This window comes from Caretta caretta, chromosome 4, assembly GCF_965140235.1.
Source record: "Caretta caretta isolate rCarCar2 chromosome 4, rCarCar1.hap1, whole genome shotgun sequence".
NCBI classification, from domain to species: domain Eukaryota; kingdom Metazoa; phylum Chordata; order Testudines; family Cheloniidae; genus Caretta; species Caretta caretta.
The window spans coordinates 20,945,796-20,959,042 of NC_134209.1; the positions used below are offsets into that span (position 1 = coordinate 20,945,796).

The 13,247-nt window shown below is 41.6% G+C and overlaps 1 protein-coding gene across 2 annotated transcripts in view; it reads right to left on the reverse strand.

Annotated features, from left to right (window-relative positions):
- The window catches only part of USO1 (USO1 vesicle transport factor), a 64,299-nt gene that overhangs the window by 33,999 nt on the left and 17,053 nt on the right, over nucleotides 1-13,247 (reverse strand). For both annotated transcript variants that reach the window (XM_048846645.2, XM_048846646.2), the window contains exons 5-11: nucleotides 8,459-8,559; nucleotides 7,846-7,948; nucleotides 7,633-7,688; nucleotides 6,864-6,984; nucleotides 4,129-4,307; nucleotides 1,551-1,691; nucleotides 192-280 (exon numbers count right to left, since the gene is read on the reverse strand). In XM_048846645.2, coding sequence (XP_048702602.1) covers nucleotides 192-280; nucleotides 1,551-1,691; nucleotides 4,129-4,307; nucleotides 6,864-6,984; nucleotides 7,633-7,688; nucleotides 7,846-7,948; nucleotides 8,459-8,559 — 790 coding nt within the window. The remainder of the gene's footprint in view (nucleotides 1-191; nucleotides 281-1,550; nucleotides 1,692-4,128; nucleotides 4,308-6,863; nucleotides 6,985-7,632; nucleotides 7,689-7,845; nucleotides 7,949-8,458; nucleotides 8,560-13,247) is intronic.

Genomic DNA, 13,247 nt, shown 5'->3' on the forward strand with positions numbered 1-13,247 from the left:
CATCTTCACACTTCAGCTGATGCATGTTTGATAACCATTCCACTGCAAAGCTTTAATTTGGTATGACCTACTGTAGCTTTAAATTAAATAAAAGACTCCCTTTCTGACTGATGAAAGCGTCTAAATGGAAGCTCTTTCCCATGCCAACGTGTCTTTGCTTGGCAAACGGTTAAGCATTTTTCTTCCCCTACCTCGGCGGATTTGAAGGTGCATTTACAGAAGCAAAGTAGTCTTGGTTTATTTGGCATCCGCGAATGACTTCTGACACAGTGTTGATGGTCTAAAGGAGAGCAAGACAAGCCACACAAATCAAGAGACCAAAACAGCAATAAACTAATTCCTACAACAGTCAGAATATTTATGAAATACATCGACACATATCAACTTTTAAACATAGTATGTGTACATATTGCGACAGACCAGTATATGCAAAATTCAGAAGTCCTTATTTAGACGAGATAGTGCTTTCAAAGGAAGGAAGCCAGATGTCCTGTGGTTTTAATGCTATTAGTCATTTAGGAAAGTAGACCCTGAACGTATCTCAGAAAGGTGGAGAGATTACAGAGGGAAGGTGCAAATGGGGAGGCGGAGAGGTATAGGGTGGCTGACCTGCCCCTCCATTTATTGAAGGCCAACATGTAACAGAAGAAAAGTAACTTCAGGAAGTGTCACAAGGCACACAGCATTTTCAGTAGCCTAGATTACTTGGAGTCAGCTTACGAGGTTACCACAGAAAACTAAGCTAAAACCAGGTTTATGTTGGCTGTATATTCAGGTAAATTAGGAAGAGGTAAGTGGTGCGAATGAAGTGATTTACTCAGCTATATCTTTTTGGAAAGGTAGCCAACACTAAAATGGAGGCAAGCCCCAAGTGAAATAAGCTAAGAAGGTTGTTATATACCCTCATCATAGGTGAGGCTAGACTGAAACATCTTTTGGATACCTAGAGTTAGAAATGCAACTGCTATGACAAACATTTCAAGCCCTTTTGACAAGGCTGCTAATGCTGGAGGTGGGACAATCACTGGGATCCACCTGACCTAGAGTTAGTGACCTCAGGTAAGGGATAAATTGCCCTCACCATAACCTGGTAAAGGACTTCCCAGAAGCTGGAGAAACGCATCTGTTATTGCAGCTGTGCTAACTCATGCTAGCTTGTTCACATTGTCACTGAAGGTCAGGAAAAAGACCAGGGACTGAACTAACTCTGAAATTACCTAACCCCACAAAAAGCAGTGAGCAAGTCAAGTTACCATCCAGTAAATTTAGAACAGATACGCACATTCATACACACACTTCAAGCTGGGATTTAAGAAGCAAAGCAAGTTTTACATCTGATTGTTTTACAGAGCTATAACTCTGAGGAGCCACCCTAAGCATACATCATTGCATGGGAAAGAGAAACTGAAATCTCTCAGACTTCCAAAACTGATCGTCAGGGAATATTAAATTCATCTAATATGATTTCACTGTATGGCTGGAGAGCCTCATACTACTGCTTTCCTGTTCCTCGGATACCTCCTTCTCCCTGCTTTCTCGCTCCGCCTTACCTCGGTCAGAATGTCAGCAGGAACGCCCGTTGCCATCAGGATTGTGCAGAGCTGCTGTAATAACCCACAATGAAACATGGTTTTTTGACAACTGCTGGTGGCACCAGGTGGGTTTGTGGGGGACACCAACACCCGCACAAGCTGCAAAGAAGAGAAATGCACGTTGGTATAGGGATGGAAGAAACCCTGGCGTTAAAACACTAATTTCATGCACATGTGAAAACTGAAGGGGGGTGCTGTCTCTCTTCATTAGGCTAGGTTCACACGGTGACAAGAAAATAAAAATGACTGCACAAAACTGTCAATATCCAAGTAGCACTTGAAGACTAGTGACACTGCAGAGAGAACTTAAATTGGAATCTAGCCAGGACACGCAAGTCAACTCTACCCTTCAGAAAAAATGCAGCTTTTAATTCCCACAAATGGCCAGGATCTTTTTTTGTGTCTTACGTTTGTAAAGCTGCCATTGGATTAGAAGTTAAAGCCAAACTCAACACCTGAGGATTTCTTCAAGATTCCAAAATGGCTGAGCCCACTGCTTGTGTTGAAACTATGTGATGAATTTAAGCTACATATCCACATTGAACAACTCTGCGACTTCGGCAGATAGTTCTGTCATACATTGAATCTAGCCACTTTTCACAAGAAGGCAGCATTCCTTCAGCATGAATTAGCTCGTTTCACTGTTCTTAAAGCAGTTGTCATTAGTTACAGTACAGAAAAGATATCTTAACAGGCACCTCAGTGAAAACAGAAGGGCCACTTATGCAATTATCCCAGTTACGAATTCACTGGGGTAGCAAATTCCATACACTTTACAAAGGCATCATAAACACACAAGCTGTATACTTGCAAGAGCTTCAAACAATTGAGTCCTTGCCCAAAGAGCTGTTGTCACTTGTTTCGTTCATTCATTTTAAAGTTTGTATAATGCTAAACATTAACACATTTTAATAAGTCATTTACCAAAGAGTTTTTCAAAATATTTTGAAGAGCATTTCTGAGCTGGAAAGTGACTAAAAAAAGACAACATTCATACCCCATGATACAGTGCTAACACACAGCTGGAATTAATTGATTTTTTAGTTATCACTGGTAGACCAATACATGTTTTTCACTGCACGACACCAGCTACTGCTATGGTTTAATCATTTCTTGAATACAAGAGACGCATAGAGCGTGTGAGTCGGTGGAAATGCAGCAGTCAGAACTAATTAAAAAAAGGAAGCCTACCATTATTCTTCTACTGGTTTTTAAGGAGACCCTTTGCGTTCATTCCTTTTTCCTATATACTACACACTTTTCAGAACTTTTGTATTAGGAGTATTTGACTTTGCTCAAATTCCAGTTGTTGATAGTGGATATCTAGCATATTGATAGTTACAACTCCAAAAAAGGTTCCAGGATGTTCACGTAGTGTATTTTTACACCCCTGCCGCCTTACAAGTCCCTTTGCTGAGGATGGACTAGTAAACATGCCTATGGCATTCAGTAATATTCTGAATAGAGAGACTGTGTATTCACACTGGCATGCAGAACACATCCAGCAAGCCAGTATCTCAGTAATGATGCGACTCCCAATATTTGGCTTCCATAGGCTGCCAAACCTGTGTGCTGTACGTTTTCACTTGCCATGAAGTTTAATGATGTCTTTACTCCTGCACAATTCAAACCAAACACTGGAGATTCAACTCTTTGAACTATGGTAAGACTGATACCAGGAGTTTATTTGTAAGGCAGTAGTAACGCTTCCAAACTCTACAGACAAAATCTAACTCTGCCTATTTGAGATGCTGCTTACAGCAGACGGTGCAAAATGCTTCAATTATGATCAAGTATAATCTGCTGAGTTCAGTGATCTTGGACACCCTCTGCTGACCAGGGGGCTAGATTTAAGATTAAAACACCGAATCTTAAATTAGGAAATGCCCATACAGAGTAATTAATCATGCAACACTGACATATGCTTAACGCAGTTTTATGCATGCATGTCATATGAAAGGCAGAATGAAGACAGCCTGAAATCAGAGCTGAGTGATTGTACAGCATCCTGTGAGCTTTCGATGACACAAGATCAAAACTCTCTTCTTCTATGATCTTGGAGAAAGAGGAAAAACCCCAAGAACCTGAAAAAAGAGTTAAACACTCCTGTGTGACTCTCTCATCAACTCCCACGTGAAAAAGAAGATTACGTTAATTGAATTATTAAAAATCCTTGCACTTTTTCAGTTTACTCTGGGGATTTGACAGAACTCTATGCACAATTTCACTGTCTGATCTTACATACTGCAAGGGGGAGAGAAAGAGAAAGAAAGTTATCAAACCATAAAAGTTGTCAGGAGTGCTCTGGGTATGCTAGTCAAAAGATACTTTTATTCTGGGGTTTGGGGTTTTTTTTGTTTTTTCTTTTTTTTCAACTGACTAGATTTAGCTCTGGCTTCAGACACTTTCAAAAGAAAAAAAAAAACCTAGCACACAGACAGCTGGCCATGAAAGCAGAAAAATAATGATTTGGAAAGCAGAAGAAAGTATGTAAATTCCTAGCATTGTTCCACCAGTAAGTCGCAAGTTGTTTTACCTGCAACATTAGATGAAGATTAGTCACTTTCTGTGCTGACCAACCAGAGTTGTCATCTCCAACTTCAAACCAAGGTTTCATACGCTGAATGTACGAACCTTCTTTAAAGAAATTCTGATTGGAATTATTGTTCTTTAACAAATTTTGTAACAGGAGAAGACAGTCTTCCACTACGATTCCTGAAAAGACAAGAGAAAGTGAAAGATATTCCATCTCCAGAGGTCTAACACCTTTCAAGTACAGCAGAACAGAATGATACTTTCTACCAATTCTTGGAAGCCCAATATTCTAATGGGGACAAATCACAGTTCTTCTATAACTCTCAAATGAAACTTATTTGTTTAGAGAATGTGCACTGCGTGTAATACAAAGGTTTCTCGTGGCAATGAAAATTCAGTCTTTTGGGGGCTTAAAATGGCTTGAAGTATGTATGTGTCATTATTCCAGGAAAAGGCTTCATAGGTCTCCTTTTCTACTGCAACAGTGAAGAAAGATAAAGACAATCCTAAATAACACTAGTGTGATGCCAGTGACCCAACGTAAGGGTTTTATGGTAGTAATTCTTACTGGGTAATCCATAGCTTTATTCAGTGGCTAAGATTCAAACAACATTCTCTCCTCTCGTTCCAAAGTTATTTCTAGTTTAAACTTCTGAAAGGGAGAAGAAATTCTTAGATCTAATCAACAAGATAATCCAGTTTAAATTGTGAACTCTATGGAGCTGGAATAGCATCTCCCTCGACATTACGCACTGCATCGAGGACACTGACAACAAGCAATAATGCCCAAAATCTGTGCACAGAGAAAAAGGGTATAAATAAAACATTACGCTGGACAACTTGGCCCAAGAACCTGAATGATAGGAGCAGAATGACTGGTGACAACACCCTCCTATTTCTGTACTGGCATGAAACCTGGTTTGCTGATACAGAGGTTTAAAGCTTAATTCCCCCAGTTTGTGAAAACAACAGGCATGGGTGTGTAGCATTAGGGCATGGAGCAACGGAGATCAGCTGTTTGACAGCTTTCCCCTGCTAGCCATGCTGTGGACAGTCGTGCTCAGCAACCCAAGCCTCAGGAAGGTCATAGTGAAGATAAACCTGAAGCGGACAAATAGGAGGGAAGAGAGCGAAGAGCTTAGCGCTTCTGAAAACAAGTGCCCTCTCTGCAATTTGCTCGTTCACTTTTCCTTTCCTCATACCTTTAGAAACATTTCTCATGACATCATGATCTGCTTAACAATACCCTTTGAGTCTAAACGTTTTTGACCCTTTCATCGTAATACTTGCTATCGCTAAGCTGTCTATGAGCAATGGCCTGTCAACTTCCCTCATGCCTCATCCCCAGGTGCTGTTACTGTTTATTATTCCCTGGGTTTCTTAGCATCACAGAGCTTACATGATCAGTGCTACAACATTCTCAGTCTCTTTTCATTGTATCTGGTCTAGGACAATACGTTTGAATATGCAGTGTGTTCAGCATCACGTTTTAAGTTGAAGACACAAGGTAAATGGACAGCACCTCTTATGCTAGCTGGCTGGGGTGGCATTTGCCCTTCAACTCCAATGCCACAGACTGTTTAAATCCAGAATGGCCATTTTTAGAATACGGGGTAGGAGGCAGTAGCCTGTTAGTCTGTGTATTTAACAAAGGTATAAAGAATGGTGACTTACACTGCGGTAACCATGGTTCTCCGTGATGTCAGTATGGATCCAACTGTAAGCATGCATGCCCATGCATCTCATGTATGCAAGGACTGATTGTTGTTAAACAGCTGCATCTATGGGGGCCACACATGCTTCCTTTGCCTCTTCATGCTGCCACGTGGGATTGAAACACATGGAACAGCTGCAACCTTCCCCCAGTTACCTCACGATTCAAAGTCTGTGGTAGCGGAGGACTCAGGAACGTGCTGATGGAGGGTGGGTTGTGAAATATGCAATCACAGCATATCGAAAAAACCTAGTTCCTGTAGGGGAAGTGACTGTTCAAGCAGTGCCCCCCCAGGCTGGTGGGAATGAGGCGTTTCAGCTGCAGCCATCAAATAATGATGGTAGAACTGCTTTCCAACCTAGTCACTCAATCCAAGACACCGTTCAATAGCGGGTTACACTACATTGCTGCCTTGCAGTTTTCTGAAACTGGCACATTCCCGAAGCAGGCAGAGGAGGTTGCTTGCGCTGCACTAGAGTGAGCTTTCAGGTTCAGTGGAAGAGGTGCACCACTGTGTTACTCACTTCAGTATTCTCTGTCAGGAGCTCTCTGGACCTTTAGAATGTCAATGTGTGACTACAAACATTGGTCCTGTCCATGTAATAAAGGGAAGTCTTGTGTAATTTCCTCACCCCCAGTGCCGAGTTGGCTTCAGGAAGATGACAGGTAGGTTGATTGACTAGTTTAGATAACTCTGGGTGACATCTGAGCACCACTGTGTCCCTATAGACTGTCTTATAAGGAGGTTGAGCCATGAAAAGCTTAGTCACCCTCCTGGCTGTCCATTCTTCTGCACATACACGCTCACAGTGGGATGCACGCAGACACATTCCAAGAAGAAATTAAGTGTGCAAATCTCTAATGGAAGGCCTCAAAACAGAACCCAAGAAGATCCTAGAAGCTGAATACTTGCTCATCCCACCACTCTTACTATGATCCTACTCTGCGTACTTGGTCCTTTTACCCATCCACATAGCACGGGTAACACCTGAAAGTCACTGAACGTTCAGTTCAGACCATACCTCCATCGCTGTTCCCTTCATCTGTTACGATATCCAGCAGTCTCTCAAAGGCATTTTCAAAAGCAACTATTTTCTGAATGGCAGCATTGCTTTTTGTCAGCTGCTGTAGTAACAAGACTCCCTTCAGGAAGAAGATAAATATAGTGAATAGACAAAGCTTTACTAGAAGAGGAGCGTTAGCTTTAAAGAAGTGCCCTCCTCAACAGCTATAATACATTAGCAGTGTAAAACCTCCGTGGCAATTACTGGATACAATCATACATAATGCATGTGGCAACTTGCATCAAACCCCACCACGGAGCGTGTGAAGTAGTGTGTTATGCCTCAAACTTAGTTCTAAATGGAAATGTAAAAAACTGCCATAACAAAGAATTAAGACAGGAAGTGGCTATAAAAACTAAAACTATCGTATACAGAGCAGCACTCCTCAGTAAAGGGGAGGGGGTGGGGGGGTGTTTTTTGGCCATCTCTAGATATACTGCCTTCCATAACTACGCTCCTGCATATATGCACGATGCTTTGTGGTTCTACGAACTACTGATGCAAATACCATCCGGCCCAAAAACTGCATCTGTCCCAGGGACACGCCAACCCATTCCTTCCCGCCCACCCTTTCATGCCTCTCCAGAGCACACAGACTCTGAAGCAGCTGGGCTAAGGGGAGCAGCATTACAGAAACAATGCAATGGAGAGCTTCTAGTTATGAAGAGGATAAACAACTTTAAACGTATGTACAGGCATGATCACACTCCCTTTGTTCTGTACTTACATCATTCCGTATCACCTCCCTAGAATCTGCGAGTAAATCCATGAGCCTCGAGACACCTGAAAAAGCGAACAACCACATGACGTGAATTACCGTAAGGAGTTTAATAAAATCCCATTTTGGAAGTCCCTTCAAGAGTAGTTATGATGCTCTGTTAGAAGTGCCCCTTTGGACTGACATTTCCAGTTTAAGTTAGCCAGTGACCAAACTACTTACCCATGGGACTGACAAGAATTATCTGCTGCACCTGGGGTCCTTGCTGCTTTAACAGTGATGTAAGAAGTTTCACTCCAGGCCAGCGAACATGGAAGTCAAATTCCTGCAGGGATATAGAGAATGACATTAAACAATGAATCCAGGAGCATTTCACACTCTTGCAAGTGACCTACACAGTGACTTTAAAAACAGGACAGCTATACGACTGCATGCCAAATGGCCCAAATGTAGATGGGCATTCATCACTGTGAGCAGGTCCCTTTCCCCCATCTGCTCTGTAACAGTGCACATGCTGTAAAGTAAAATCTCACCCCATCCTGGTTTTTTGCTGAACAGTAACAAAACTACCCACTAGCTTCAGCTCCACGCTTCTCTCCCCAGGGTTCCGCTAACCATTTATAATCCTGTTCTGCTTCCAAAAGGCAGCACTTTCACCTATCCGATTGCGAGAGGTTGCCTTCTTCATTCTGGAAGAGTGATTTCATGCCCATATTCACCAAAGTTTTTCCTAAACTGCCTCATGTTTAACTTGTATGACACCAGAGATACACATCCATGAAGAAACACAGAATCAATGTGTCTTCTGTATTCAAGGTACCACACCACTACTCACCTCTAGAAAGGTCAACAGGAGAGTGACATTTTCTTGCTGTTTAATGAAGATTTCTGTAAACTGCCTTCCCAGATCATCAACCTGTTTTTGTGAATTTTCTTCTGTAATGTTCAAGAAGAATTTTACACACTGTAACATTAAAATAACTGTACAACTTCTTTTAACAGGTTGCAGTAAACACAGAGCCCATATAAGGTACTTATGAGTCAAGGTTCAAAGAATCCTTATTGCCATATTAAATAATAAATGTATCTTGTTTTCACAGTAATCACTGCTGGAATCTGTGTGCCACAAACAATATTTACATTGGTTTAAACATGAGAGAGACTCTGAGTGTTTTCTATCCCAAAGTCAGAACAGTAAATGAGGAGCTAATTCATTTTAATAATGGAAAACCATAAATTCACTCAGTAGAAGTCTGATTCAGCTTTCATTGAAGATGATGGTGTCTTGCCATTAACTTTAATGGGAATCAGATCAGGTCCCAGATAAATACTTCATAAAATCTAGACTATTTTTAACTGCACAGTTTACAAGAAATTCTATTTTCATCAGTCACGTCTGCTCAGAGCCACATTTCTTATCTACATGACCACACACTCAAAATGCAAGCAAGCTTCCAAATGATCAAACAGCTCTTACAGAGCAGAGAACACCTGCCTTTTCAAATGAAGGACAGGAAGCAGCCTTGGGGATTCAGTGTTTACATGCAGTCAAAGTGAAGTGTACAGCTGAACAAGTGTGCCACAAAGATCATTCAATACCTTCTCCAAAGACAAAGTAGATTTACTGCTGCCTCCTTCAAGGCTTTTAGTTTAGGAGTAAAACCGTCTAAAGTTGCATGTTCAAGTACTTATTTACTCTTGAAAAAGGTGGTTTTTTTTGGTTCAGTGACAAAAAAAAAATGAAGACACACCAAAAAAGGGATATTAATTTTAAGATGTCTTGATGGCAAAATAACCACTCAGATCTTGATTTGGACTAATTTCATAAAGGCAATTCACTGTCTAGACATTGAACTAGAATTATTTAAGTTCTACACAAGTAGTTCAGTCTTATATATGTTATTTAAAATGTTCACGTTGGACAGAATGGAGAAGTAACAATGATGGCACCAAGAGTGTTGAAACAGCAGGCCAGGTATCATGAATACTGTTGCATCCTGTGTCTATTTTCCCATACTGGGCAATGCCAATCATCATCCAGACATGATGGAAAAGCAACAACTAAGTTTACATAAGACTTTGGATAATCATGGGATATTAAATATAAGAATCAGTCACGAAGCGATGTGAGTCTGTGGTACAACCGTCTTTCAGCTAACGGAGGTTGTAGGGAGAATCCCATTTAGTTAGATTCTGATATGGTTCAATCCAATTCCAGTCAGTAGCAGCAGAAGTTTGTTACAATACAATGATGTTTGATGACCTAAGTGAAATGAGGTTGTCTCCATACAGTCTAAGGACAGGGGCCTGCCTCACAGAAACGTCAAAATAAACTTCCTTGTTGCTCGCCTAAGATACAGAAGAACTGAATGTGCATGAACTAAACTTGTCACAATTACAGTGGCTTCCTGCACATCAAGCACAATGAGGGAATTTGGCACTGGTAATATGCACCATATTTTTCAATGCTGTATAATTACTAAATGGGAAAAAAAACTAACTAGTCAAAGACATTAGATCTCATGATAATCTACCGAGTTAAACTGGATTCAGCTAATCCTTGACATGCTATTAGAAAAACAATCCTGCCAAACGTATGCTAACCTTCACGATACTCCCTCCTTCCTGCTCTGTGTAATGGTTCCACATGCACTGTGCAGCTCATATCACATTCACCCTGTGGAAAGCCCCACTGCAGACTACAGTCAGCTGGACTCTATAAAGATCACCTTCAGAAACGAGACCTGTAATTTTCTATAGCAAGACTATCTTAATGAAACAGCCAACAATTAGCAGTATCTAATCTAGGAATACCAGTGGTCCTCCCTTTTATTAGATTTTAGAAGTAAGTGCTGTTTTGTATCTGATGCTGAATGAATACATTCTGCACGTACTCATGGATAGGCAACCCCAGGCTAATTCCGATATCACAGACTCTTAAAAATATATTGAATGGAAGTGTAGTTTCCTAAGTTGCATTCACTCTACTTGTCCCAAAAAAAGGTACAATGGGAAGAGAGTTGCCAGGGGAGAAATCATTGTGTTAGTCTTCCTACATCCCGTGAGAAAAACTTAACACTTCTCCAACCCTGATATAGTAACTGAACTTGACTCAAAGTTACGTAATATGATCTACTAAGAAACCAATTTCAATAACTGAAAAGAATTTATCGCCTCCTGTGTGCATATCCAATGTAGTAATTAGAAAAGTTACCTTTGGCGTTAATGGTTGCTAGACTGCATCATCCACATAAAAACCAAAGAAATAAGCAATTAAGTGTTTCACTGCAATGATCAGTTCCCCATCTAGCTTCAGCTACCTCCCTTCCCACAGGCCACGTATCACCACTTTGATCCCAAACAATTAACAGGAACCCTTGAGCTAAGAGAACAGGTGTTGGTTACGTGTTTTGGTACATAACATCTGGCTTGACACAGCTTTCATAAAGAGATCAAAAGCAGGTCTCTGTTATTTTGTACTGGTGTGTAACTGTAGCATGGTGTCAGACTGCTAATGGTGACTGCAGAGTGACTTACATTCTCAGAAATATTTCTAACAGACGTGAATGGGCGATTCAGGTTAGTGATCTTTCCATGCTCAGGTGCGTGTAAGTTACAGAACTGAAGTCTGCACATTGTGGGCATGCATTGGTTTATTTTGTTTATGGTAAGAGTTAAGACTTGTTTTTCCATTATGTCCCAGGTGACAGATGAGGGTGAGAAACAGAACTGCTGAATGGAGGGTAGTTAAGGTGACGACTACCCTAGCTGCTCATTTCATTACTTTTTACAGACTCTGGTGGTGAACAATGCTTTCGAACAACCTTAAACAGAGTCTGAGCTAGAAATTGCCCCCCGTAGTCTCAGCATATCAACCCTCAGCCACTCACCTGCACAGCTATCAATGCTGCCTAGCTATTAGCCCCGTTACGTCACCACAGACATCCACTGTCTCCCTTCCACCCACACCTCCCCATCTACCACCAGCCCCACAGAGATCTTCCTATTCATAGACCCATTCCCCAATACCAGCTCTCCTCCTACACCTTATGTTTATCCTCCAGTGTACAGTTCCCGCTCCCCTATTCCCTACCCCACCCCCCTGAATCATGACGTACTCCCTCCAGTGCCCCCATACACCTCTATTTTAAACACCAATATATATCAATGCTAAGAGTACAACATGGTAAAACCGGGTGCATGTTAGGGTGCAGGTGGAGGAAATGTGAGAGAGTAGGGGCATGGGGGTGATGAAGGGGAATTCAGGCTGTGCACGAGGTGGATGAAGGAGACACCCCACTTAGAGAAGTGGCACTCTGCTAAACAAGTGATTTATAGCAAAGCTCCTTTACCTACTGCTTCTTCCACCCTCTCCCAGATTTTGCGTGTAAACCCAATCTCCTCCAATCCCCACATTCCTGCATCCCCTTTGGTTTCCCATGAAGGTGTCTCATGGTTCATCAAGCAACCAAGGGACGAGCTAGCAGGTGGGTGATCAGGTCTAGAGGCTGGGGTGGATGGAGAAACAGCAATATTTTAGTTGGGCAGACTGGAATGTATGCAAAGGACCGGGGGGGGGAGGGGGAGGAGAGAGAGGAGGGTCATTGGCAAGAGAGCCTAGTGTCCACTTGAAGGGCTCGTCTGTTCAATGAAGCCGCAACACTTAGGGAACCTTTCAAGCACCAATCTCAGCGCAGTCAAAAGCGGCTGACAGCTCTTGACAACCCCCCCCACCATGTAATAACCTCACGACCCCCTGAAGGGTCCCAACCCCCCAGTTTGAAAACCCCTGTCCTAGACTACCATATGCAAGGGCCAAACACCAGAAAAATCTTAAGAGCATTTAATGGTAAAGGAAATATGGAAAAGGAAAATCCGAAAAATTAAACTGAAAGTTAGAATGGAAGGGAAAGCTGAAGAGAGCATGACGAAAAAGAAAGAGGTAATACATCCAAAGGATACTACTTCAACTTTGATTTCCCACACACTGGTCAATTACATTATTGCAGATGCTCTAGACTGGCTATTGTTATGTGACGTCATACTTAAATTCTGCGAGTGGAGGGGAAGAGGGATCTGTGTTTATGAAGATTAGTTTTAGATGTTTCAGTAACAAATACTGCTTTTCAAACAACCAGTCTTAGTTGATTTGTTAAAACACGCTAAACGCATCCCAAGTCCTCCTTTTCTTTTTGCGGATACAGACTAACACGGCTGCCACTCTGAAACCTGAGATTAACAGATGAGGAACAAACAAGTGCGTAAGTGGGCAACGAGATCCAGGAAAGAAAAGTAGTAAGAATATGGCATTATCGTGTATTACTTAAAAGGGACAGTGTGAAGACTGGAAGGTTCAAAGCTTGACTATTGTTCTGTATGACAGTTTCTCTTAAATCCTTTAATGCTTCTTCTAGACACAAGAATTCTGTGTGTCCATACTTGCTCACCAAAATCTTGTGCTGAGCCCTGGTATCCACTTTCATTAAATAGTTAACAGAGAAGTATTTAGACTGTTGGAATGTCAATAAACCCACTTAGAATCATGGGACAGACTAACGTGTCCACAAACTGATAAGTACCTGAGCATAATGGGAAACACACACATTTCAGGTACAAAAACAAAT